The sequence below is a fragment of the Trachurus japonicus genome, chromosome 8 (genome assembly GCF_045865225.1).
Source record: "Trachurus japonicus isolate A0001 chromosome 8, Traja_1.0".
Classification (NCBI taxonomy): Eukaryota; Metazoa; Chordata; class Actinopteri; order Carangiformes; family Carangidae; genus Trachurus; species Trachurus japonicus.
The window spans coordinates 22,039,667-22,067,449 of record NC_140914.1 but is presented as its reverse complement, the minus strand read 5'-3'; the positions used below and the strand labels follow the sequence as shown (position 1 = coordinate 22,067,449).

General features: G+C 40.7%; 2 protein-coding genes across 6 annotated transcripts; both read left to right on the top strand.

Moving 5' to 3' along the window:
* The first annotated feature begins 77 nt into the window (after nt 1-77).
* Nucleotides 78-5,827, top strand: LOC146983201 (protein NLRC3-like). 2 transcript variants are annotated; one of them, XM_085784661.1, is made up of 10 exons: nt 78-188; nt 329-565; nt 1,131-3,015; nt 3,148-3,315; nt 3,502-3,666; nt 3,866-4,039; nt 4,125-4,298; nt 4,569-4,742; nt 4,866-4,915; nt 5,244-5,827. In XM_085784661.1, exons 2-10 carry the CDS (start codon nt 385-387, stop codon nt 5,765-5,767), a joined length of 3,495 nt encoding a protein of 1,164 aa, XP_085640787.1. In that variant the 5' UTR covers nt 78-188; nt 329-384; the 3' UTR covers nt 5,768-5,827. The 2 variants fall into 2 exon arrangements, with proteins under 2 accessions (XP_085640787.1, XP_085640788.1); XM_085784662.1 differs by lacking the exons at nt 3,148-3,315; nt 3,502-3,666 and having other exon boundaries at nt 5,244-5,786.
* Nucleotides 5,828-6,737: 910 nt separating this feature from the next.
* Nucleotides 6,738-13,371, top strand: LOC146983200 (NACHT, LRR and PYD domains-containing protein 3-like). 4 transcript variants are annotated; one of them, XM_085784658.1, is made up of 13 exons: nt 6,738-6,778; nt 6,887-6,976; nt 7,066-7,380; nt 7,862-7,914; nt 8,078-8,320; nt 8,558-10,445; nt 10,577-10,744; nt 10,924-11,088; nt 11,278-11,451; nt 11,543-11,716; nt 11,948-12,121; nt 12,250-12,299; nt 12,633-13,371. In XM_085784658.1, exons 3-13 carry the CDS (start codon nt 7,124-7,126, stop codon nt 13,148-13,150), a joined length of 3,864 nt encoding a protein of 1,287 aa, XP_085640784.1. In that variant the 5' UTR covers nt 6,738-6,778; nt 6,887-6,976; nt 7,066-7,123; the 3' UTR covers nt 13,151-13,371. The 4 variants fall into 4 exon arrangements, with proteins under 4 accessions (XP_085640784.1, XP_085640786.1, XP_085640783.1 ...); XM_085784657.1 differs by having other exon boundaries at nt 6,753-6,778; nt 6,887-7,380; XM_085784660.1 differs by lacking the exon at nt 12,250-12,299 and having other exon boundaries at nt 6,751-6,778; nt 6,887-7,380; nt 12,633-12,867.
* The last annotated feature ends 14,412 nt before the right edge of the window (nt 13,372-27,783 follow it).

Below are 27,783 nucleotides of genomic sequence, written 5' to 3'. Positions count from 1 at the left end.
GCCGTTCTGTATAAACAAGTAGCCTATTTTATCTGTGTACATTTGATAAATACAATAAAATATGAAAATACTAATGGTAACAAGCATTGTCAACTGTTCATACTGTGAAACATGACTGACTTTTTCATTTGTTAGTCGGTGCAGCTCTGAAACACAAGATCTTGATCCAGTCAGCACAGAGGAGAAAGGTGAGTGAAAGTTAAACAAACATTGTAAAATGACACGTTGCAAGAAAATTAAGTGCATGTTTCAGACATTGTAATAGGTACTCACCTCCAAAATTTGATGCCATTAAAATGTGCCATTATGCGTTATTGTCTTTGTTAAGATGCTAACTGGGTGGACGACAACAGGGCTGACCTTATTCAGAACGTCACCTTGGTAATGCTAATAGCAGATAGGATGCACCAACAAGGTGTACTCCATAAAGAGATGTACGCCAACATCCGTGCTGCTGGAACCAGTATGGAGCAGATGAGGGTGCTCTTAGGAGCTCTCAGTACAATAAAGGCCAAATCAACCTTCTTCAGGATTCTCCAAGACATTGAGCCAGCAACATGTGAAAGTACGTGAGTAGTGAGTATGTGATTTTTGATGTTTATTGTTTATTATTATTGTTTATTATTAAGATCCCCATTAGCTGCAGGCTGCAGCAAAGCCACAGCTATTCTTCATGGGGTCCAACAGTATCAAATATACAGTTGAAAACACAAAACATAAACATTATAAAAATTAAAAACAAAAAAACAAGTGAGCGATATGCTTAACATAACAAAACGAGTTAGCTTCATTCATTCTTCATTCATTCATTCTTCCTTCGTTATATTAATTGTTCACATACTAATCACATTACCCACATTTCTACATATCATATATGTATACATCATTACACATCACACATCATACTTGTATATACATTCATTCTACAGAATATACATTATTCTACAGAATATGTGTTCATTTAAAACATAATGCAACATAATTTCAGATACTAACCAGCCATAAAACACTGACATAAGCATTAACACATTTGCCAATGTAGGACACAGTTCAACATATTGTTGTATTTATCAAGAAACAACTTATAGTTTTGATGGCATTGTTTTCTTACTCTTTTTTGGTAATTGTAGCAGAAGACGTCATCAGAGAAGTCATCAAACAACACAAAAAATATCTGAGGAAAAAGCTTAACTGTGAGTCTGAAGGGGCACAAAAAGACAATGCGATTGATAACCCACTGGACAAAATTTACACAGAGCTTCACATTATACAGGGAGAAAGTGAACGTGTCAATGCACAACATGAAATCTGGGAGATTGAAGACAAGGCAAGGATTCACACAACAAAGTGTACAAAAATCAATTGCAATGACATCTTTAAAAGTACACCAGACGATAGTGTTTCTTCGGGGCAGAACAAAGGAGAAGTGAGAGATTTCAGAACTGTGATGACAAAAGGAATTGCTGGCATTGGAAAAACGGTCTCTGTGAAGAAGTTTATCCTTGACTGGGCAGATGGGATAGCCAATCAGGACTTGAACTTCATCTTTGTACTCCCATTCAGGGAGCTAAATCTGGTCATGGAGAAGACATTTACCCTTGTGACACTTGTGAAAGAATTCCACCCAGAACTAAAAAACCTAGCAATTGTAAGAGTTTTTGCTAATTACAAAGTTTTGTTCATTTTCGATGGTCTCGATGAAAGCCAACTTAAACTGGATTTCAAAAAAACCACAAGATTGACAAGCGACACTGAGGAATCATCGGTGGACGCACTTGTGACCAACCTCATTAGGGAACATCTTCTTCCCTCTGCACTTATCTGGATAACGTCAAGACCAAGAGCAGTTCATCGTATCCCTCGTCAGTACGTATACCAGTGGACTGAAGTCAGAGGATTTAATGATTCACAAAAAGAAGAGTACTTTAGGAAGAGAATTGATGACGCAGCAGTTGCTGAAAAAATTGTCAACTACATCACAAGGTCCCGGAGCTTGTACATCATGTGTCACATACCCATCTTTTGTTGGATTGCAGCAACAGTTTTTGAGTATCTGGTGCCAAAAGAAGGCAACATTCAAGATGAGAGCATAAAGATACCTGCTACACTGACTGAGATGTACACACACTTCCTTACAATCCAGATGAGAATAGCCACCGAAAAATATGACACCCTTGTTGAGTCAGACACAGATGAGATCTTCAAATCAAATGAAGAATTCCTTTTCAAATTAGGCAGGATGGCATTTGAATGTCTGCATGACAGCAAAATCATTTTCACTGTCAATGATCTGGAAAAATATGGCATCAACATAGACAAAGCTGGAGTGCATTGTGGGTTGTGCACAGAGGTATTCAAAGAAGAAAGTGTGTTCAACAGAAAGAAACTCTACTGCTTTGTGCATCTGACAGTTCAGGAGTATTTTGCTGCTCTCTTTGTGTACCGCAGTTTTGCAAGTAAAAAAATAGATTCTCCAATCCTGAAGGATTTCCTGCTGAAAGACTCTGAGCCAGAGTTGAGGTCCATCCTGGATGCAGATCCAGTTGATCTACCTTTGGATGAGCTGATAGAAATCACAATAACTGCCTCAACTATGAGAGAGTCAGGAGAAATGGACATGTTCCTAAGGTTCCTCATTGGCATGTCCCTCCAATCAACACAGGAGCTGCTTCAAGGCCTGATTCAGCAGACAGAAGAACACTCTGTAGTTGTTGAGGAAGTTAGGAAAAGTCTACTAGAAGTAGATGTAGATGCCTGCTCAGCTGAAAGATGCCTGAACCATGTACAGTGCCTGATGGAGCTGAAAGACAACTCTCTACATGACACTGTGCGGCACTGTGTTGTACCAGATCCTTGTCCAGAAAGACAGCTCTCCCCTGTTCAATGCTCAGCTTTGGCCGACTCAATTCTGATGTCAAGGACACCTCTCGATGAATTCAGCCTGAAGAAATACAGACCATCAGTGAAAGGTATTTTTAGGCTTGTCCCAGCTGTGAGGAACTGCAGAAAAGCAAGGTAATTTGTTTTATTTCTTTTTTTTAATATTGTAAAATATACAGATACACAGTATTATTCTAGCATAGATTAATTCAACCCCAAACTTGATTTAATCCTGTAAAATTGTCCTTTTTTTTAAATCATCTGCAGAATTTCAGGGGTGCATCTCAATCATTGGATGTTGGGAACGATCGCCTCAGCTCTTCAAATGCCAAACTCTGTCTTAACTGAACTGCACCTGAGGAATAGTGTTTGGTATCATACAAGCATCTTCACTGAAGGTCTTATGAACACTCAGGCTAAACTGGAGGCACTTACGTTAGTAAAACTATTATTTCTAATATGTCTGTTTTTGTGTTTTTCTGTCAAGCACCTCTTACTGTAGTTTAACCCTTAGTATGAACATTGCAACTCATACAATCAATGGTAGTTTTAATTCAAGTTCCTTGAAATCACTGCAATTTTGAGGTCTCTTGAGCTGCTTTTTGTCTTCTGTATTTGTAGTCTCTCAGGTCAAACCAGTCCAGAAGACCGTGAAAACTTGGCTTCAGCTGTCAAATCAGTCATCTCAAATCTGAGAGAATTGGAGCTGAGTGGCAACATCCTGCATGGCTCACTATGCTCTGTGGTTTCTGTCGGGCTTTGCCAGCCAAAACTGAAGAAGCTCAGGTTAGTCTCAGTATGATGATTTCTTGACTAAGGCATGGAAAAAATGAAATACATTGTATGTTTTTCAGATAGATGTATCATTAAAGCTTTATTACTATTACAATAATACATACTAGAGCTGACATTGTTTCATATAACTGCAAAACACGGTTCACATACCTTTCTATTTAAATGTTATTTCTTGTAATTTTTGCAAAAGGCTGAACCGAAATTTGGGGATTACAAACATCTGTAAGGAGTTAGTGACAAGATTCACATCTGACCCATGCTTTCTCAAAGAGTTGGAACTAAGTTACTGCTGTTTTGAAGACTCAGAAATGGACATCCTCTCAGCAGGGTTAATGAGCAAGCACTGTACACTGGAGGTATTGAGGTAATGTTATCATATTTATACAAGCAAAACTAAATTTCTATTTGATGTTAAATGATTGAGTTATATTGCTACATTTGTCATTTAGTCTCAGTCACAACAGACTCAGTGAGAAAGGCTGTCAGACGCTGGCTTCAACACTCAGCTCCAACTCATCACACTTGAGAGAGGTGGACCTGAGCTACAACGACCTGCACGACTCAGGAGTTACGGCACTCTGTAATCCACTGAGAAACCCACACTGTGGTTTGAAAACACTGAGGTCAGTGTCACAAAGATCTCCAAATATTTGACTTCATTAATTGTTATCACAAGTTCATTTGGAGTCAGCCTATTGCTTCACACAGTGTACTTCATTTGGTCTGCCTCCATCTCTCAAAATGTCAACTTGTGTGATGGTGCTTCATGTCAGCAAGTCCAAAGGGACATCCTTATCAATGACTAATAAAATAGGAACCATGTCATGTTAATAAGAGAGAAATAAGGGCATGTATAGCACACACCTAAAATGTCAGTTGTTTGATTTCTTTAGGCTGTCATTCTGTAAAGTGACAGGAGATGGATGTGCCTCCCTGGCCTCAGCTCTGAGGTCTGACCACTGCAGCCTCAGGGAGCTGGACCTGAGCTTTAATCACCTCACAGATCAAGGAGTCAAGCTGCTGACTGAAATACGGAGGGATTCACGCTACAGTCTGGAGGAACTCAAGTATGCTCCGACAGGCATATTTTTTAAAATCACTATTCCAAGAATAATCAACTAGATTCACTAGATTTGTTACAGTATTTTTTTTTTTTTTACTTCACCTTCTGTTTCTCTATTTGCCATTAGTGTGGACCAAAATGAAGAACACTGGTTTGACTGGAAGCTCCTGAGACAGTGTAAGAAGAATATGATTATTATTCTTTTTTAAGTTATTTATTTATTTATTACATTTTTGATACTTTATTTGATAAGACAGTGAAGAGTTGTACAGTTAAACTTTTCACAAGTATTACACCAGAGAAAGAGCTAATGAAATGTAAAAAAAAAAAAATCAAATACTACTTAAAACCATCATGTTTGAAGTTAGATGAAAGAACATTTTCACATTGTCCATCATACTTTTACAGGAATATGATGTATCCTGAATGTAATGATAAAAAAAGTGACAAAGACAGTCAGAGGTCAAAAACCTCACTCACGCATTTTCCTCTGTCTTGATTGCAGATGCCTGTGATTTAACTCTGGATGTCAATACAGTAGGTATGAAGATTATTTTGAGCGAAGATAACAAAAAGGCATCATATGTCACGGAGAAACAGCCATATCCCAATCATCCGGAACGATTTAAGGAAATTACCGTGCTGTGTGAAGAAGGTTTGACAAGTCGCCATTACTGGGAGGTTGAATGCATCTCAACAGATGTTGGAGTGGCATACAAAAGTATTGACAGGGTGGCAGACTGTTCAAGTGAAACTAGTTTGGGACAAAATGAAAAGTCTTGGTGCTGGGTTCACAACGGTTCATTTTATCACAACAATTCCTGTCTAAAGTTTATTGAATGCTCTACGTCTCAAAGTGCAATAGGAGTGTTCCTGGACTGGCCAGCAGGTATTTTGTCCTTTTTTCAGGTGTTTCCTGACAGAATGACTCACCTGTACACTGCCCGCGCAACATTCACTGAGCCACTCTATCCTGGTTTCAGTCTGGAGCAAACGGATCCATCATCAGTTTACCTCTGTAAAATATAGTAACCTAACATGTCCATGAAACAGTCATTCTGACATAATGTCTTATGACTACATTCAAAAACAGTGTGCTGCCATTTTCTAATCATTGTTAAAATAGTTTTTTTTTTTGTAGTTTGGGAGTTTATTCTTTGGATTTTTATTTGTTGGGCTTTTTTTTAGATTGTGTTGCTGTAATGGAAATTGTATTTTGAAGTGCTGGAATTTCTGCACTTGCATCCTGTTGCAATGTGTAAATGTGAACTTTTCTGTGCCATCATGGCGATGCAATTCATACTATGATCTTTAACATTTTCTTTTCAATATACTGTATATTCTATAATTATTTGTCAGTGACACTCCTACACTGTATGAAACATACTGAACTCAGATTGTACAGGCAGGTCTCCATTCTTTCTTCCCAACAGTTCTGTCTTGTTTCATTTATCTTACTTACTGTATCTAGGCGGTTTCATTTCATTTGTAAACTGACCTGCCAGAACTTGTTTTTCTGCAAGTTTATTGTTTTAGTGTGATTCTTTTTAAATTTACTTTTTAGAGCGAGAGCGTAATCTTTCCAGAGATCAATAACAAAGAAATCCATAAAGCATGTGCACAAGATGTTGCTCATACTGTATATGTCACTTCCACAGAATGAGGAGACTGGACTGTTCATATATCCAGTGTGCCAATGTATTATAGAACTGCAGAAAATACTTGAAAATGGATGAGAATGAATATCTGTATATTTGGTAGTTGTTGATGTGCTTCAACACTAATGTTCCTTGAGATAAAATGTCAACTGTACCTTTCAATTTTCTGTGGAGTAAAAGTTAGTTTGTCACCCTATCTTCCGCATTTTTGTGATTCTTCTATGAATGTTCCCAGAGCGCCCCCTCCTCCCATTCTCTCTCTCTCTCTCTCTCTCTCAGGCTGCCTGCCAAATACTTGCTTCCTGTCATGAGAAACGTTTTCACTTTCTAAGTTGATACAGTACACCCAGCTGCAGCTTACCACAGGACCTCAGACACAAAGGTAAAATAGCATGTGTGAACGTGTGTGTGTGTGTGTGTGTGTGAGAGAGAGAAGCATCACTTCCGTATTACTTACTTAAACTTATTTTTGTGGTCTTTAATGTAACAGAGAATGAGAAAGACATGGAAGTTTGGGTAGAAGAAGAGAGGATGACATGCAGCCACGGACAGGGGTTGGATTCACATACAGGCCACAGCGGTAAAGACCAAGCTTAAGTGATATGTGTCCCACAGGGTGAGCCAGCGACTCACTTTACTTGAAAGTTTAATGTGTGCATGTGTCTGCAGGCGATCACTATTAAAACTACAAACCCTGGACATCCTGAGTTGACACTGAAGAAATATCATGGGGTGCAATTTCTCTGCACTAAGGAGGGTTAAAACAAGGAAAGAGGAGTGTAACAAACCCGAAAAAAAGAAAAATGAGATTTCCACAAATTTAAAAATTGGAGAAATATCTCCTCTCCACCAAAGATTACCCTGGCAGGAGGAGTTGAGAGCCTCACAGGAAACGATAAGGGAGGGGACTTCCTGCCAACAAGGAGAGACTTCAGCTGAAAAACAGTCTTGTGGAAACACTATTGTTCAAGTTAACTCTGCAAGGTGAGACATCATTATGATTTTACATAAACAAGTATCTATACAATATTATATATACATTTGATAAAAACAATCATGAAAATGTTAACTCTACAAGATTTCTTTATTTCTAATTTCTCATGTGCAAATTAAATTAATTAAATACTGTTCCCCCAACAAGTACCAGTAAAGAATTATTTAAATATATGAATAAATAAAAGGATGAGGATAGTAAACACTGTTTTTTTAAGTATACTTTTTGGCGTTTTTGCCTTTATTTGACAGCACATAGTGAGATAGTCAGGAAAGGGGGTTGGCAGAGAGAGGGGTAATGACATACAGGAAAGGTCTGCCCGATGCAGGAATCGAACCGGGGACGCCTGCGTTGAGGACTGTAGCCTCTACATGGGGCGACCGCCTTAACCAATGCGCCACGCACCGCCCCGATAGTTAACATTGTTAACTATTCATACTGTAAAACAAGTCTGATTTTGTCATTTGTTAGTCTGTCCTGCTCTGAAACACAAGATCTTGATCCAGTCAGCACAGAGGAGAAAGGTGAGTGAAAGTTAACAATTTAAGAAGCAAACATGATTCTATTGTAAAATTACACATTGCAAGAAAATTAAGTGCATGTTTTGTACTTGAACTAGGTACTCATTTCCAAAATTAAATGCTGTTAAAATACCATGTGCCATAATGCGTTATTGTCTTTGTTAAGAAGCTAACTGGGTGGACGACAACTGGGCTGACCTCATTCAGAACGTCACCTTAGTAAAGACAATAGCAGATAGGATGTGGAAGCAAAAACAAGGTGTACTCCATAAAGAGATGTACAAAAACATCTGTGCTGCTGGAACCAGTATGGAGCAGATGAGGGTGCTCTTAGGCGCTCTCAGGACAATAAAGGCCAAATCAACCTTCTTCAGGATTCTCCAGGAAATTGAGCCAGCAACATGTGAAAGTACGTGAGTAGTGAGTAGGGTGATTTTTGATGTGTTGACCTATGTTTGAGTTTTTGTTTAAAACATAATGCAACATTAACGATTACTGTAAAATTTAACATACTAACCAGCCATAAAACACTGACATAAGCATAACACATTTGCCAATGTAGGACACAGTTCAACATGTTGTTGTATTTATCAAGAACTTTAAGTTTTGACGGCATTGTTTTCTTACTCTTTTTTGGTATTTGTAGCAGAAGACGTCATCAGAGAAGTCATCAAACAACACAAAAAATATCTGAGGAAAAAGCTTAACTGTGAGTCTGAAGGGGCACAAAAAGACAATGCGATTAAAAACCCACTGGACAAAATTTACACAGAGCTTCACATTATACAGGGAGAAAGTGAACGTGTCAATGCAGAACATGAAGTCTGGGAGATTGAAGACAAGGCAAGGATTCACACAACAGAGTGTACAAAAATCAATTGCAATGACATCTTTAAAAGTACACCAGACGATAGTGTTTCTTCGGGGCAGAACAAAGGAGAAGTGAGAGATTTCAGAACTGTGATGACAAAAGGAATTGCTGGCATTGGAAAAACGGTCTCTGTGAAGAAGTTTATCCTTGACTGGGCAGATGGGATAGCCAATCAGGACTTGGACTTCATCTTTGTACTCCCATTCAGGGAGCTAAATCTGGTCATGGAGAAGACATTTACCCTTGTGACACTTGTGAAAGAATTCCACCCAGAACTAAAAAACCTAGCAATTGTAAGAGTTTTTGCTAATTACAAAGTTTTGTTCATTTTCGATGGTCTCGATGAAAGCCAACTTAAACTGGATTTCAAAAAAACCACAAGATTGACAAGCGAAACTGAGGAATCATCAGTGGACGCACTTGTGACCAACCTCATTAGAGTAGAACATCTTCTTCCCTCTGCACTTATCTGGATAACGTCAAGACCAAGAGCAGTTCATCGTATCCCTTGTCAGTACGTATATCAGTGGACTGAAGTCAGAGGATTTAATGATTCACAAAAAGAAGAGTACTTTAGGAAGAGAATTGATGACACAGCAGTTGCTGAAAAAATTGTCAACTACATCACAAGGTCCCGGAGCTTGTACATCATGTGTCACATACCCATCTTTTGTTGGATTGCAGCAACAGTTTTTGAGTATCTGGTGCCAAAAGAAGGCGACATTCAAGATGAGAGCATAAAGATACCTGCTACACTGACTGAGATGTACACACACTTCCTTACAATCCAGATGAGAATAGCCACCGAAAAATATGACACCCTTGTTGAGTCAGACACAGACGAGATCTTCAAATCAAATGAAGAATTCCTTTTCAAATTAGGCAGGATGGCATTTGAATGTCTGCATGACAGCAAAATCATTTTCACTGTCAATGATCTGGAAAAATATGGCATCAACATAGACAAAGCTGGAGTGCATTGTGGGTTGTGCACAGAGGTATTCAAAGAAGAAAGTGTGTTCAACAGAAAGAAACTCTACTGCTTTGTGCATCTGACAGTTCAGGAGTATTTTGCTGCTCTCTTTGTGTACCGCAGTTTTGCAAATAAAAAAATAGATTCTCCAATCCTGAAGGATTTCCTGCTGAAAGACTCTGAGCCAGAGTTGAGGTCCATCCTGGATGCAGACCCAGTTGATCTACCTTTGGATGAGCTGATAGAAATCACAATAACTGCCTCAACTATGAGAGAGTCAGGAGAAATGGACATGTTCCTAAGGTTCCTCATTGGCATGTCCCTCCAATCAACACAGGAGCTGCTTCAAGGCCTGATTCAGCAGACAGAAGAACACTCTGTAGTTGTTGAGGAAGTTAGGAAAAGTCTACTAGAAATAGATGCAGGTGACTGCTCAGCTGAAAGATGCCTGAACCATGTACAGTGCCTGATGGAGCTGAAAGACAACTCTCTACATGACACTGTGCGGCACTGTGTTGTACCAGATCCTTGTCCAGAAAGACAGCTCTCCCCTGTTCAATGCTCAGCTTTGGCCGACTCAATTCTGATGTCAAGGACACCTCTCGATGAATTCAGCCTGAAGAAATACAGACCATCAGTGAAAGGCATTTTTAGGCTTGTCCCAGCTGTGAGGAACTGCAGAAAAGCAAGGTCATTTGTTTTCTTTCTTTTTTTAATATTGTAAAATATACAGATACACAGTATTATTCTAGCATAGATTAATTCAACCCTAAACTTGATTTAATCCTGTAAAATTGTCCTTTTTTTTTTATCATCTGCAGAATTTCAGGGGTGCATCTCAGTCATTGGATGTTGGGAACGATCGCCTCAGCTCTTCAAATGCCAAACTCTGTCTTAACTGAACTGCACCTGAGGAATAGTGTTTGGTATCATACAAGCATCTTCACTGAAGGTCTTATGAACACTCAGGCTAAACTGGAGGCACTTACGTTAGTAAAACTATTATTTCTAATATGTTCTGTTTTTCTGTCAAGCACCTCTTACTGTAGTTTAACCCTTAGTATGAACATTGCAACTCATACAACCAATGGTAGTTTTGATTCAAGTTCCTTGAAATCACTGCAATTGTGAGGTCTCTTGAGCTGCTTTTTGTCTTCTGTATTTGTAGTCTCTCAGGTCGAACCAGTCCAGAAGACCATGAAAACTTGGCTTCAGCTGTCAAATCAGTCATCTCAAATCTGAGAGAACTGGAGCTGAGTGGCAACATCCTGCATGGCTCACTATGCTCTGTGGTTTCTGTCGGGCTTTGCCAGCCAAAACTGAAGAAGCTCAGGTTAGTCTCAGTATGATGATTTCTTGACTAAGGCATGGAAAAAATGAAATACATTGTATGTTTTTCAGAGATAGATGTATCATTAAAGCTTTATTACTATTACAATAATACATACTATAGCTGACATTGTTTCACATTGGTTCACATACATTTCTATTTAAATGTTATTTCTTGTCATTTTTGTAAAAGGCTGAACCGAAATTTGGGGATTACAAACATCTGTAAGGAGTTAGTGACAAGATTTACATCTGACCCATGCTTCCTCAAAGAGTTGGAACTAAGTTACTGCTGTTTTGAAGACTCAGAAATGGACATCCTCTCAGAAGGGTTAATGAGCAAGCACTGTACACTGGAGGTATTGAGGTAATGTTATCATATCTTTATATTTACAAGCAAAACTAAATTTCTATTTGATGTTAAATGATTGAGTTATATTGCTACATTTGTCATTTAGTGTCAGTCACAACAGACTCAGTGAGAAAGGCTGTCAGATGCTGGCTTCAACACTCAGCTCCAACTCATCACACTTGAGAGAGGTGGACCTGAGCTACAACGACCTGCACGACTCAGGAGTTACGGCACTCTGTAATCCACTGAGAAACCCACACTGTGGTTTGAAAACACTGAGGTCAGTGTCACAAAGATCTCCAAATATATCTGACAGTGTGCTTCATTTGGTTTTTCCTCCATCTCTCAAAATGTTAACTTGTGTGATATACGGTGCTTCATTTCAGCAAGTCAGCAGATCCTGATCAACGACTGATCGAATGGGGCTAATCTCATGTTAACAGGATAAAAATTCTGATGATAAGGGCATGTATAGCACACACCTAAAATGTCAGTCATTTGATTTCTTTAGGCTGTCATTCTGTAAAGTGACAGGAGATGGATGTGCCTCCCTGGCCTCAGCTCTGAGGTCTGACCACTGCAGCCTCAGGGAGCTGGACCTGAGCTTTAATCACCTCACAGATCAAGGAGTCAAGCTGCTGACTGAAATACAGACGGATTCACGCTACAGTCTGGAGGAGCTCAAGTATGCTCCAACAAGCATATTTTTTAAATCACTATTCCAAGAATAATCAACTAGATTCACTAGATTTGTTGCAGTATTTATTTATTTATTTTTTTTACTTTACCTTCTCTTTCTCTATTCGCCATTAGTGTGGACCAAAATGAAGAATACTGGTTTGACTGGAAGCTCCTGAGACAGTGTAAGAATATGATTATTATTTTTTTGGGGGGCGGGTATTTTTTTGGTACTTTATTTGATAGGACATGAAGAGTCCTACAGTTCAACCTTTCACAAGTATTACACCATGGAAAGAGCTAATGACATTTTCAAATGATTGAACAGCATGTCACATCAATAATCATAGTTACAAACTAATTTAAACAGTCCTGTTTTAAGTTTGTTTAAAGAATATTTTCACAGTTTTACATGAATGTTGATATATCCGTAATTTAATGATAAAAAACAAAGAAAAAATACAGACAATCAGAGATCAAGAACCTCACTCACACATTTTCCTCTGTCTTGATTATAGATGCCTGTGATTTGACTCTGGATGTCAATACAGTAGGTATGAAGATTATTTTGAGCGAAGATAACAAAAAGGCATCATATGTCACGGAGAAACAGCTATATCCTGATCATCCAGAGCGATTTGAGGGAAATGTGGTGCTGTGTAAAGAAGGTTTGACAAGTCGCCATTACTGGGAGGTTGAATGCATCTCAACAGATGTTGGAGTGGCATACAAAAGTATTGACAGGGTGGCAGACTGTTCAAGTGAAACTAGTTTGGGAGAAAATGAAAAGTCTTGGTGCTGGGTTCACAACGGTTCATTTTATCACAACAATTCCTGTCTAAAGTTTATTGACTGTTGTACGTATCAAAGTGCAATAGGAGTGTTCCTGGACTGGCCAGCAGGTATTTTGTCCTTTTTTCAGGTGTTTCCTGATAGAATGACTCACCTGTACACTGCCCACGCAACATTCACAGAGCCACTCTATCCTGGTTTCTGGCTGGAGCCAACAGATCCATCATCAGTTTACCTCCGTTAAATATGGTAACCTGCCTCTGACTACATGACTACATGCAAAGACAATGTGCAGTCATTTTCTAATAATTACTATCATAGTTTTCTGTAGTTTGTGAGTTTATGCTTCAAATTCGTTTGGCTTTTTTTTTTAGATTGTGTTGCTGTGATGTAAATTGTATTTTAAAGTGCTGGAGTTTCTGCACTGACATCCTGTTGCAAATGTGTTCATGTAAACTTCTGTGACATCCTGGTGATGCAATTCATATATGATCTTTTAGATTTTCTTTTCAGTATAAGAGAATACTAGTTTTATTCCATAAATATTTGTCAGTGATACTGAGTCCGAGTCATACACTGACACATACTGAACTCAGATTGTACGGGCAGGTCTAAATTCTTTCTTTCCCACAGGTATGTCTTATTTTATTTATGTTGGGTGCTTTCATTTCATTTTTAAACTGACCTGCCAGAACTTGTTTATCTGTAAGTTTTTTTTTTTGTTTTTTTTACTGTGATTTTTTTCTTTTAAATTTACCTTACTGGAAACTCTCCTGGTTTCTCATGATTCTGGCCTCCTTGTGCATTTATCTCCTCTCAAATAATTTTAAGTTGATTTCAATTATATCAATGTATGTTTCTGAATTGAGATATGTTTAACTTTGATTATTGACCTGAGATGTTTTGATGAATTTTTGATTGAATATAAGAAAAGTTAACTGCATTGATTGGTTATGTTTTCCTGTTGTGTATTTTTTGTAGCTACCGAGTTGCTGGGTTTACTTACTACTGATTTACAATAGAATATTTTAAATCATTTGAGAGGGTGAGGTTTTTGAGCATTCTCCTGTCTGGTGCCAAACATTATTTTGGTGTTTGGAGAGGCCTCTATGCTACAAAATGTTGTTCAAATATGTCACTTTCACAGAATGAGACTTGACTGCTCATATATCTAGTGTACCAAAGTAAGGTATAGATGTGACCGCGTAAAATGACTGAATGAATGAATGAGAAAGAATATCTGTATCTTGATGTTGATGTGCTTTGACACTAATGTTGTCTGAGTTTTCAGCAAAGTAGGAGCTTTGGTAGTTTACCTCTGAGTTGCACATTTTTGTGATTCCTCTACGCCCAAGCAATGTAATGTGACAGCCTTTTGTCACAGAATGATAAAGGAAGTTGCATTACTTAATTAAACAAATATAGCCTATAAAGAATATATCAATCTTAGAATTGCCTGCTGTGTCTCAGGTTTTCACAACATGAGGAAAAACCTCTCCCAGAATTAATTATTAATTATTATTATTATTATTATTATTATTATTGGAATGCATCGATATGACCCTCATCTTTATTGACAATTTACACCTGTGGAGGGGCTGCAACGCACAGATTCTCCTTTCTTATCTGACAATTTACAAGCTTTGCACATTCACCAGAGCACATGTATCAACCCAGATATGTAAGAGTGATGTCATGTCATCTATCTAGTTGGATGGACAAATAGACAAGACAGCCAGGATACAGCTGATCACAAATGGCACCTACTGCACATATCTGCATTGCTGTCACTGCATTTCAACACTAGAGGGGGATACATGACAGGATATGACAAACCAGACCAGCTGATGGTGCAGGCATGTTGTTTTATTGAGTGTGTGTGTGCATATATCTGTTTCTCTCTCTCTCTCTGTGAGTGTGTGTAAAAAATATTTTAAGGCATATCCATGTCTTGCATTTGCATCTTGATAATAAGGAAATATGTGCACTTGTGATGCCCTGCCTTCATTCTCCTTTGAAATTTCAGGGTTTCTTACAGTAATGCAGAGATTTGCAGCTTTTACAAGTTATTATTCATTCTTTGTATATATATTTATTTGTTATTTATTTAGTAGAAAACAGACACACACACACACACACACACACACACACACACACACACACACACACACACACACACACACACACACACACACACACACACACACACACACACACACACACACACACACAGGCAAAAAAATGAACCTAAACACCCTTTTAGAAAAGAAAGGACAGACTCCTTCACGCATGAGTCACCTTCTGTTTGAGATTATTTATGCTTATTATTTATTCATATTCTCATCTTGACTTACCCATATGTTGTAAAGGTCAGGGCATAACAACAGTTTTAGAAGCCTGAAAAGTTAGCGGATCACCAAATTTATTCAGATTGTCTGGGGATCGTATATGGCCTTCAGAGGATGTGACTGTCCAAGCACAACCTTAGCTGCTGCAACAGGGCACATCAGGACTGTCAACCTGTGGACTTCTTAACTTGTCAAAGCTGTGTGAATGAGGATGTAGCAACTAAAAACAAATAGAGTAAGTGTAAGGAATGAACTGAACTGTAGCCTATTTGTCCATGATGTAAATTACAAATGATTGCATTCCAGGCTAACTAGCTTATTACCAACTGGGTGTTACTTTCAAAGCCAAAGAACACATTATCAACAAATTAAGGTTACATTCACAATTAGCACATGCACTATAATGTTTCCCCACATGGAGTCTACTCTAATTCACTGTTAGCTTACAGTAATTAGCTCTGTACCTATGTTATAAAATCTGCCAGGCTATTAGCTAATGATTGTTTTCATGATTGATTAGGCTAATCAGTCAAACATGGTCCATAAACTTCCAAAGTAGGCTACAGCATGATATTTTGAAACTGCATTTTGGTACAAAGTTCAATATAAGAAAATAAGCACATCGACATGACTAAAACCACCATATCTGTGTAAATATTGCTTGTTAAAGGACTAAACCCTCTAATTCATTATTGAAATGTAGGCTACATCAGTTTCAGATTCAACTTATAACTCCAGCTCATAACATAGCCTAGCTGCCCTACAAAGCAAAAAGGCAGTTCTACGCAGAGTGCAGAACTGAGAAAAATGACTTTAAAGTTATCCTGTTGTCCAGCCTAAGTAGTAGCAGGTAGATTAAAGTTTAATTACCATTTTTTACATTCTGGACCTTATTTCTAGCATAAAATACAATCATTTAGCCTACTCACCCAGATAACTTTGGTGTCATTACAAGTCGTTCTGACGAATCAACATACAGACCACGGAGGTCAACATACAGACCACGGATGTTGATAACATGCCACCACGGGCTTGGAAGGGAATAGCACATAGCTTATCATAACAAAATATTGGTGAACTGAACAAGTTTTGCGGCAGATAATGTGTTATTTAGAGGCTGCATTGTGTGCCCTGCATTATATACGCGGCTCTCGGCTGGATCTAATTTCGTCGGAACGACTTGTAATGACACCAAAGTTATCTAGGTGAGTAAATGATCGGATTTTATGCTAGACATAAGGTCCAGAATGTAAAAATGGTAATTATCCTTTAATGGACATGTGGCAGTTTTGTTACTTTATATTATCTTATTCTTTGTACATATTAATCCTCATATTTGATTTGATGTTTTACCCCTATTTTGCAGTTACTGTATTCTTGCTTTGTAGTTTGCCAAAAATGTGGCGGGGAGCATAGCCTACATCAGTCCGACTGCCCATAAGTCCGACGGCTCATTTCTCCGACTACCCATTCTACAGTGTTAAGGTTAGGTTTAGGGTAAGGTTAAGGGTTGGGGCTACTTAAGTCGGAGAAATGGGAGGTCGGACTAATGGAGGCAAAAATAAAGAAATGTATGGTCGGAGAAATGGGTAGTCGGACGGACGTCATGCGCCCAAATGTGGCGTCATAGGATACCAAGAAAAAAAGCTGCCACCTATGTATTTGTAAACAACTCATTCTAAGCTACAAGGAAGCTTTGATTTGTATGCGATTGTGATTAGACTTCGGTAAGCAATATTTGACTTACTCTAATAAAAAGCCAAATAAGTTACACACTGTACCTTTTATACTAGTTCTCAATGCCTATTGCGGTAAATGGACATTGACTGACTGACACACGCACACCGGTTAATATGTCTCAAAACTTGTGCGCAACGTTTAACTGAATGCGTCACATGCACGTTATTTGATGCCTGTGCAGCAAAGCAGCGCATGGTGTGTCATAGTTTCCCCCATGGTTCCCCCGTTCACGCGCGCATTCACGCGTGATGACTGCTGCACGATGGTAATCAGTTCACACAACGTGGAATGACTACACTTAACATTTCTGTGTTTTTTTGGCGAACGCAGCATAAACGCACACAAAGGTAATTGAACATTTTTGTCATGCGCTCACACATGCGAAAATGGTGTGCACAAACTACGTCACGTAACAAGAAGCTGCTTATGTACCTACTTAAAGCATGTGCACATCTGTCTTTCACTGTTTGACAAATGTTGCGTTCACACACACGCTCGCATTTTCTAACACTACGCAACCGGAAGTTTATGTACATCACGCGCACGAGTCCGCGTACACGAACGCCTCTAGCTGTTCTGTGTTCAATTTTCATCCAATCCCAGATGGTGCAGTCATCCTAACTCAACTCAACTAAGTTTGTCTACGTGGAGTTGCCGTAGTACGTAGCTGTCCAAGATGGTGGGGGGCTGTGACACAAATCGGACACGCGTATGCAGGGATAAGGCCCCTATAGCTCCAACATACCGGAACTCCCAACAGGAAGTTGCTATTCTATATTCTATGTAGATACAAAATAACTCAGTAACTCAACAGTCCATGATTTTTTTTTTTCCCTGTGGATATCTTAAAGAGGAACTAAACCCCTAAACCACTTTTTTCTGCTGAAAACAAATGTATTTGGGTATAAGGTAAGTGTTGTCAGTTGATTCTGGTCCAACTTTTGACATTTTAGTCAAAATATTTCAATTTGGTGTATTTTGTAGTAAAAATGTAGAGTGACTGCCCTCTATGGGTTGAAACACGGCTATTACAATCAAATTTTTCTATTGGCTGAGATGGAGGCAGATGACGTTTTGGAGGCAGCTTTCGTCACCGGCCACTAGCTCCCCGGCCAATCAGCACCGGCTGCTGCCTGCCGCTAACGGTTGCTAGGCACTCTAGCTGCTCTGCTGCAGCTAACGGCTGCTAACAGCTGCCTGAATGGGAATCGTTAGTGCGGCCGTCCACGCTACTAGTGCTGTTAGAGTAGCTCGTTAGTAGCTCGTTAGCGCTAGCAGAAGTGTCGATGTGTGTTTATTACTTTTTTTTCTGTTTTGTGTGATTTCGCGGGTGTGAATGGGGCGCAAGGGGGAGGGGGGATCGGAGAGTGCTCCTGGAGTCCCGCCCATAATCAAGGCATTTTTTGAATTTCAAGCTTAGAGCACGTCATCCAAAACTGAGGGGTTTAGTTCCCCTTTAAAGGTACATTGTGTAAGTTCTCCTGTTATCTATTCACGAAAATCGATTATTTCGTTCAAAAGTACGTTTTTCATTCATCAATAATCACCCCCATCAACAAACTGAAGTGTTCCGAAAAGCTCTGAATTTGCCGTTCATATCATTCATATCGAGCGGGCAAGCTCGGTTGGTAGCTGCCATGTTGTTTCGCCATGTTTTTACGTTAAGTGGCAGCTGATGGTAGGAAACCACAGGCGCATGACGTCTGTCCGACTACCCATTTCTCCGACCATACATTTCTTTATTTTTGCGTCCATTAGTCCAACCTCCCGTTTCTCCGACTTAAGTAGCCCTAACCCTTAACCTTACCCTAAACCTAACCTTAACACTGTAGAATGGGTAGTCGGAGAAATGAGCTGTCGGACTTTTGGGCAGTCGGACTGATGTATGCTCCCCGGAAAACCCCCCCGGAAACCACGGGAACTCAGCGGAGACACCGGAGCTGTCGGCTCAGGTCGAGGTGGCGTCTGTGAAAAGTCACTGCGGTGCAGGGAGGACTGTGAGGACTTGGAAAAACGGCTGTCGGTAACAAACCAGATGTCATTTTAGTCACAGAAGTCCAGAGAAAGCCGGTAAAACGTGGGTCAGGTCAACAATACGACATCGCCATGACAACATTTTGTCACTGTTTTGCCTCGTGCTGACGGGCCACTTGTTTAAATAGACGCTTGTTTATGCAGTTACGTGCAGCGGCTGTTAGCCCGATTTCACGTGAATGCAGCATGAAAAATACGACTGAGTCTTACACAGTGTACCTTTAAAGAAACATTGCAGAGTTTATCAGTTATCAGAAACAGCACTACGTAACTTCCCTGCGTGGGTAGAAAGGTTGTCGATCGAGGAGGTTACTAACTTTGGTGGCAGATGAAAACATACAGCGTGAGTTAGATGGGGCAACACGCAATGAGAGAGTTTATCAGCAGAACAGATGATAGCACACGGTTACCAAAGGAACTTTGTGCAGTGCCGGGAGAAGCTGAAGAAATTAAAAATAAATTATAGTTCCATAAAAGACCACAATGACAGCAGTGGGTCGAACAGAAAAAAGTGGAAATGGTACGATATGATGGATTCCATATATGGCCACAGACCAGCGAACAACGGGAGGGAGGGTGGCGTAGACTCCGCCACTGCCTTATTAAATTCCCTGATGGAGGATGGTGAGTTTTTTTTTTCCTAAAACATAGCATTACTACCACGGCAGTAACCAAAAAAGAGAAAAAAAACATGTTTGTGTAGGACATGTATGAAAAGAGAGCTGCTAACGGAACATAAAATAATGTATGTAACCCAGGGCGACAGTTAAAAACTGTTGGGACACTGATGACGTAGAGGAAGGACGCTACAAAGAAACAAAACTTTACAGTGTGCCTTGAGTGCCGGTGTTTTTGTTGCCTCGCAACCCCAGCTCTTCCACCCCTGGACTAGACCCGTGTCCTCCGTCCCATCGGCCCCCTATATGCCTTTTGTACACGTGCTTTATTTACACTAGATTATACAAAGTTTTGAGGTTATGCAGAGCACAGTTGGTCAGTGTCATAGGTTTTTCCAGTATGATATCACAGTCATTTTTTTTCAAGAGGCAACGCCACCTTCCCCTCAGTCTACCAAAGGCATTTTCAACCACTACCCGTGCTCTGCATTTTTTCATGTTGTAGATCTGCTGTTCTGCTGTCAGGTGTCCAGTGTCAGGGAATGGATTCAAAAAACAATTCTGCAAGGGGTAGGCAGAGTCTCCCAGGATGAAGTTCCTTGTGAATGCTGCAAAGTGGTTGCCACAGCTGGCCAACTCCCACAGAGTGGACAGTCTCAGGACCCGAGCATCATGCAAGCTCCCAGGAAGGCCCACAAACACATTTCAGAAAAGCCCCTTTCCATCAACAACACCTTGAAAGATGATGGCGTGCCAGCCTTTACGATTGAAATAATCACAGTGGTACTCCTGTGGTGCCAAGATGGGAATGTTTGAGCCATCAATAGCACCAACACACTACCGGAGCCCCCACCTGTTCTCACTGTAGGCAGCCATTACCATGGTAACTTACTCTGAATGGCTAACCTGCTCCTGGTCAGTGTTGCCAACTCCTCAGTAAGCAAAGTCGCTATTGGCTGTCGTAAAAGTCGCTAAATGACGTCATTACCTTGGGCCAGCATTACCTTGGGCCAGCTGCAAGCGGCGGCGCTCTTTATGTCTGTGGCGTGGAGCAGTGCGTCTCTGAATGCAGCGGAGACAGCTCTGTGACACTACTGTGTAGGCTGACTACCAGTGAGTGCTCGTTGAAAACAGCTGTGATAATGTGATTTCAGGTCCAGAAACGTTTGTAATATCACTGGAAAAAGTCGCTTGATTTGTCGCTAGTCGCTTTTGACAAAAAAAGAAGGCAAGAGGGTTTGGAAAGTCGCCAGATTTAGCGAGAAAGTCGCCAAGTTGGCAACACTGGTCAGGGTAGCTTACAGGATTGATCTGAATCCAGTAAAGGGAGCGTGCCTATGTTCCCACAGCCCTATGTTCCCTCAGCCCTATGTTCCCTCTGGACTCTCTCTACCTATCTGGACTCTATGTATCTGGCCTGTCTAGCCTCTACCTGGTCTTTTTACTAAACTTAACCAACTCCTTTCTTCATTGCCTAAACCCAACCAATGGTGGGACCGAAGGGCTGTGGGAACATAGGGCCTAATTTTCAGTGACAACAAAAGTTAGAAATGAGGGAACATAGGGCTGAGGGAACATAGGGCTGTGGGAACATAGGAATGACCCCCCAGTGGAAAGGCTCCACCCACCGGCCAGTCACCTGTTCGGGAAAAATTACGTGTCCTCTCACCGATAACCCAGAGCCTAGAGATAGTGAAAGGTGTTAACTGTGCAGACTTCCTCTCGTGCTTTCAGTCATATTTCGCAACAGGTTTCATAGTCGAGCGTACGGTGTCACATTTAAAACAGGTCGATGAGAAGATTTACCGCCGAGCTGTCTGTTGTGTGGCACTGAGTACGTGTACTCGGAGTCCACGCGTTGTAAAAATTGAGCTTTGCGTGGATGGGTCCGGTGGACGTCCGCTTTGGGTCCGCATTGAGTCTGCCTCGAGTGCGCGGACATCCGCGGAGTCAAGTATGCCCGAGTATGTGGGGGCCTTTATGCAGCGCAGTCCCCATGATGGACATCTGAAAGGACGGTGCCGGTTAAAAAGAAAAAAGTCTGTCACTCCGCTCTCTCGCCAGCCGTTCACCTGCTGCTCACCTGCGGATCAAGCTGTCAGAGGAGCTCTGCTGCTCCTCTTTCTTCAACATATGAAGATCTAACCTCCATCTGAGCACCATCAGCTGAGCGAGAGCTCAATGGATGTGGACCTGCTCAGCTGCAGCAGTGGCGTGTTTTATAACGGCAAGAAAAAAAAGAAAGAAAGAAAAACACATCGTCGATCATCTTCTCAATTGAGACTCAGGTTGCTGGGCGGCACAAGTCTAGTCACAGACATTGAATAGAGCATTATAATCTTATCAGTTAAATGGTTATTGTCATTGTGGTCAACGTGTATCAGAGGCGGCTGGTGGTCAAATTAGTTGGGTGGGCTAATAAATAAATTATACCCATTAAATGGTTAACACAGCTAAAAGTTAGGGTTATCCCATCTCACAAAAGTATAGCAACTAACTAGGCCTACACACTGCATTAAGTAGAAGGGTCTAGTCCAAAAAAAAAACTTCACCTGGTTATCTCACACATACACACACAGTCTCTCTCTCTCTCTCTCACGCACGCACGCACGCACGCACACACACACACACACACACACGCACGCACGCACACACACACACACCCGACGATATTGCTCAATTTAAAAAAAAAAAAAAAAAAAAGACGATATATGCAGCTCATATCGACAGCCTTTCTGGTCTGTTATCGCCATGTCATGAGTTTAGAAACTAGATTCTCTTAGCAAAGATAATTTAGAGCAGTAAAGTATGCTGCTACCTGTGATGCTAGCGCCTAGCGCCGCTGTTTCTGTCTTCTCCCTCCCAAAACAACACAACTTTTCCTCCGGTTCCTGTCATTGGTTTGAAAACAGCGGTGTTGGGCTAAATGAAATTAGCCCAATTAGCCCCAATGACAAGTTAACCAAGGGGGCGGGACATGGCACCTGTCAATCATTGACCCTGCGTCAGCCCGCTGCTGATTGGTCAGAACCGATCGGCCTGTGGGCTGAATGAAATTAGCCATGGATGTATTATATTAACTGGATACCGGACCGGAAAATGGCCGCCGTTCATTTCAATGGAAGTTGCTCGCCTGGCGCATACGCCGAAAAAGTTTCTGACTTCCGGGTTTACTTCCGCGTTATGCGGCCCATAGAGCATGCGCAGTTGAGTCACCCCCCATAATGCTCTGCGGCCTCCCATCATGCCCTGGGGCAATGAGAACGAGCAACCGCCGTTCTAGTTTTGGCGCTGCGCGTTCATGTATGTGTTACTTGTGGAGTTAAGGAATGAGTATTAAGACTTTTACAGACTCACACGGACTTTAAAACAAAGATAATGATTTAAAAAGTAAGACGGCTGATCGTAGGTTTACTACGGTCGTTTATATGATCGTTAAATCGTTTTGACAGTTAATTAATATAAGATGTTACACTGAAAAACAAGTTAGTCCGAACCTGTAAGCTTTAAATCACAATGGAAAATAAATCATAATTAACTGTATTTTTGTTAAACATGACAGAGATGACCACAGAACACCTCAAATAATGTAATGAGGCTTTACTCTTACCTTTTTTATATTGAATAGTATATTTAACTTGCTGCACAGTTCACCAGTTATCTACAGGATGTTGGTGGAGGTATTATAAACGTAGTCACACGTGTTTTGTTTTTAATCAACCATGCTGTGATTAAAGAAAATTAGAACTCTTTGGCAAAAACATCTTCCTTTTAATAATTGTCTGTACTGGCTGTGTTCATAGTTTCATCATCATCATTAAGCCTTCAGGTGGATGAGACTCTTTGTAATTCAACAGTTTAACTTACAATTTAGCTATACAATATTTCCACAACACGCAGAATATCAGTGTCCACTAAATACAGCTGTTACAGAACCAGACATTTTTAATTAAACACGATGCCCCAGACACAGTTGCAGATGTTGGATTTGGTAGAAGCAGAAAAAAGTCACAAGCATGTTTGTTTTTTTCCGAACAATTTAATAATATGATGATGAGTTTAAGTGATCATTTAGCATACTGACACTGAACAAACACACACTGACGACGGTGAGGAGGATGAGGAGGACGTCCACGGTTCTTCCTCCGGCCCCGGTGAAGACGGGGAGCAGCTGCACCGTCAGGACACACACACGACACACCGACCATGGAGGAAAAGTCTCGGTTCCTACATTTTACCACCGTGGCATTAATTAAGCCGTAAAATAAATTAACGTGAACGGAGCAACAGGTGTTGAACATCAGCCGCGATGAGACACTGTTGACACACACAAACACATACAGCATAAATGACTTATCAAGCTGAAATTACTGAAAAATATGGGTTTTACAGGGAAAGTAATGTAAAACAGTCCGGTTTCACGTCAGTAAATGCAGTCACTACGAGGCGATCTCATCAATTAAAACGTTACGTTTAAGAATACGAGTTGACAAGAGACTAATAACAGACATTAACTATCATAAAGTTAAATTAACTCGATGTGACCAAACAAAAACTCACCTTTGAGCCGTGTTTTCCACTTTTCTGAGTGATTTTAGCACCGGACAGCGTCTCATTAGTTCAGGCATCCTCGGTCCCGAGACACACGACCGCGCACTGCTGGTGCACGGACACAGCCGTGACGTCACGGCCAGAAATGAGACTTTTCTGTGGCTTTTCTGACCGTTAGAAAACATTTTGACGGATAAAAAGTCCATGACTTAAAAATATAGAATACAAAGATTAGTGATTAACGGAGGTTACAGCTGGAGGTGTCCTTTGAACAGTTTTACAGGCTTCTCTTTTACTATTGCGGTCTATGGGAAAAATCCTTTCTGGGCCGCATGGGATTTTTTGTTGCAGTACCACGGGTGGCCACTGGGAAAAATCGGCGTGCCTGCTGAGAGGATTACAGGGGGGCTGGAAATTAGCCCAAACAGTCGGTCAATGGCGAGGGCGGGACATGGCACCTGTCAATCATCCACAGTGGGAAAATGAATGAGAGCAGACTCGGTGAGCTGGGGCTGATTAAAATTAGCCCATTTAGAGATATCCTGTGTTTTTCTTGAAACTATTTAATACTGTTGCCAGTTCCGATTTTACTAAGACTTAGAAAAATGTTTTGTATGTTATTTAGAGAATATAATATACAGTGGAGGAAATAATTATTTGATCCCTCGCTGATTTTGTAAGTTTGCCCATTCACAAAGACACAAACAGTCTATAATTTTAATGGTAGGTGTATTACAATAGTGAGAGATGGAATATCAAAAAGAAAATCCAGGAAATCACTTTAAATAAAAGATATAGACAGACTTGCATTTTATCGAGTGAAATAAGTATTTGATCCCCTGCCAACCATCAACAATTCTGGCTCCCACAGACTGGTTAAATACTCCTACTCCTTAGATACACTGACAAAAACTTGTTACCTGCAGCAAAGACACCTGTGTGTCAATCAGTCACCAATCACCTGTATAAAAGACACCTGTACATGCATTCATCAGTCAGACTCCAAACTCTCCACCATGGGCAAGACCAAAGAGTTGTCTAAGGACATCAGGGACAAGATTGTAGACCTGCACAAGGCTGGATTGGGCTACAAGACCATAGGCAAGAAGCTGGGTGAGAAGGAGACAACTGTTGGTGCGATCGTTCGAAAATGGAAGATGCACAAAACAACCATCAATCGTCCTCGTTCTGGGGCTCCTTGCAAAATCTCACCTCGTGGGGTATCACTGATGATGAGGAAGGTGAGAAATGATCCAAGAACTACACGCGAGGAGCTTGCTAATGATCTCAAGGCAGCTGGGACCACAGTCTCAAAGAAAACCATTAGTAACACACTACGCCGTCATGGATTAAAATCCTGCAGCGCACGCAAGGTCCCCCTGCTCAAGAATTGCACATGTACAGGGCCGTCCTGAAGTTCGCCATATGATCACCTGAATGATTCAGAGAAGTCTTGGGAGCAAGTGCTGTGGTCAGATGAAACCAAAATTGAGCTCTTTGGCATCAACTCCACTCGCCGTGTTTGGAGGAGGAAAAATACTGACTATGACCCCAAGAACACCATCCCAACCGTGAAGCATGGAGGTGGAAACATCATTCTTTGGGGATGCTTTTCTGCAAAGGGGACAGGACGACTGCACCGTATTGAGGGGAGGATGGATGGGGCCATGTACCGTAAAATCCTGAGTGACAACCTTCTTCCCTCCGCCAGAGCATTGAAGATGGGTCGTGGCTGGGTCTTCCAGCATGACAACGACCCGAAACAACATACGGCCAAGGCAACAAAGGAGTGGCTCAAAAGGAAAACACATTAAGGTCATGGAGTGGCCAAAAGTCAGTCTCCGGACCTTAATCCATCGAAAAATCTGTGGAGGGAGCTGAAGCTTCGAGTTGCGAAGCGACAGCCTCGAAACCTTAAGGATTTGGAGATGATTTGCAAAGAGGAGTGGACCAAGATTCCTCCTGATACGTGCACAAACCTGGTAATTAACTACAAGAAACGTCTGACCTCTGTGCTTGCCAACAAGGGTTTTGCCACCAAGTACTAAGCCATTTATTACCAGGGATCAAATACTTATTTCACTCGATAAAATGCAAGTCTGTCTATATCTTTTATTTAAAGTGATTTCCTGGATTTTCTTTTTGATATTCCATCTCTCACTATTGTAATAAACCTACCATTAAAATTATAGACTGTTTGTGTCTTTGTGAATGGGCAAACTTACAAAATCAGCGAGGGATCAAATAATTATTTCCTCCACTGTATATATATAATATTTTTTCCTCATCTTTTGTTGTGTAATGCAGGGAGGGCTTAGCCCCACTAGCCCATTGATACCAGCCGTCACTGCGTGTATCCACTTGTGAACAATGTCTGCTGTGCGTCGTTTGCGTAAATTGCGTAACCGACGGTATGTTGTAAGCGTTGACGTATTTACGAAATAAACGTAATCGATTACAACGATTAATCGGGAAAGCCCTAATTTTCTCCAGCTTATGATACATTATCAAAACATATTGTAAGTGTCTACTGTATCACAACAATGGAATGAAAGGATTTTCCAGGATCGATCAAATCATTAGATTTTTTTTTTGAAGGTGTGTGTGTTTTGGAGCTTCCCTGTAGTAATGTATTGACCCAACCAGCCCTGATTGGGCCGATTTGGCCTAACTCTTGGTCCTATTTAAGCACACCTCATTCAGCTCCATAGAGAGAGTTGCGAGGCCACGCTGTATGTGATGCCAGGCTAAAGGCTAGTTGCTTTTGTTGTCGCTTTTCTATCTGTTTCCCTCTGAAAGTGACAATTTTTGGAAGTGGTTCCTCTATTGTTTTATTTTTCTACAAAGTAAAATATCTGTCCATTGTTTGGAAAATGGATGCTTCCTGCGCTCGTGTTTTTCTCACTCCATCACCGAGATCCAGATCCTGATCCCTGTACTCGCTGAGGCCGCTCTGGTCCCTCACAGCCAGGTTATGTCTGAGACACTGAGCTAACTAGCTAGACTGACCTTCAACTGCCAAGTCCACACAAGAGGGTCAAGTGATTTATCATTTCCTTGTAGAAACTGCAATGCAGCTTAAGTAAATCTTGTGTGCGGAAATAAACAAAACAATGGCTCATAAGTTGCACTTCAAATCAAAGCTAAATTGATTTTTTTGCCCTGATATCTTTATTTACCTATCATGTTTTGTTCTTTATCAATGTTGGTATCCTCTCTGCTGGGGTGTCATTTCTGTATCAGTACAGTATTTTTAAAAAAAAGGAGCTCTTGAGATGCCATTTTAATCCTGCCATACAGTAGCTGTGTTGGAAAAACAAAACACAAGCACGGGTGGGGGGGAGAAGGATAGCGGGCAGCAGCAGGCTATGAAGGTGACTCACTTAAGAATGTTAATGCAACATTCTTGTTTGACAAGATTTTGCATTAATAATTCAAGAAGCGTGCTTTCAAAAGTAAAATGTTAAAGCCTAATTTTTTTCAGCTACTCTGTTCAGAGAGGCGTGGGCGTGGAAATCAGAAGGTAGACAGAAATTTACACAGTACACAAACCAATGATTGACTTGTGTAGTTTCACTAAGTAAACA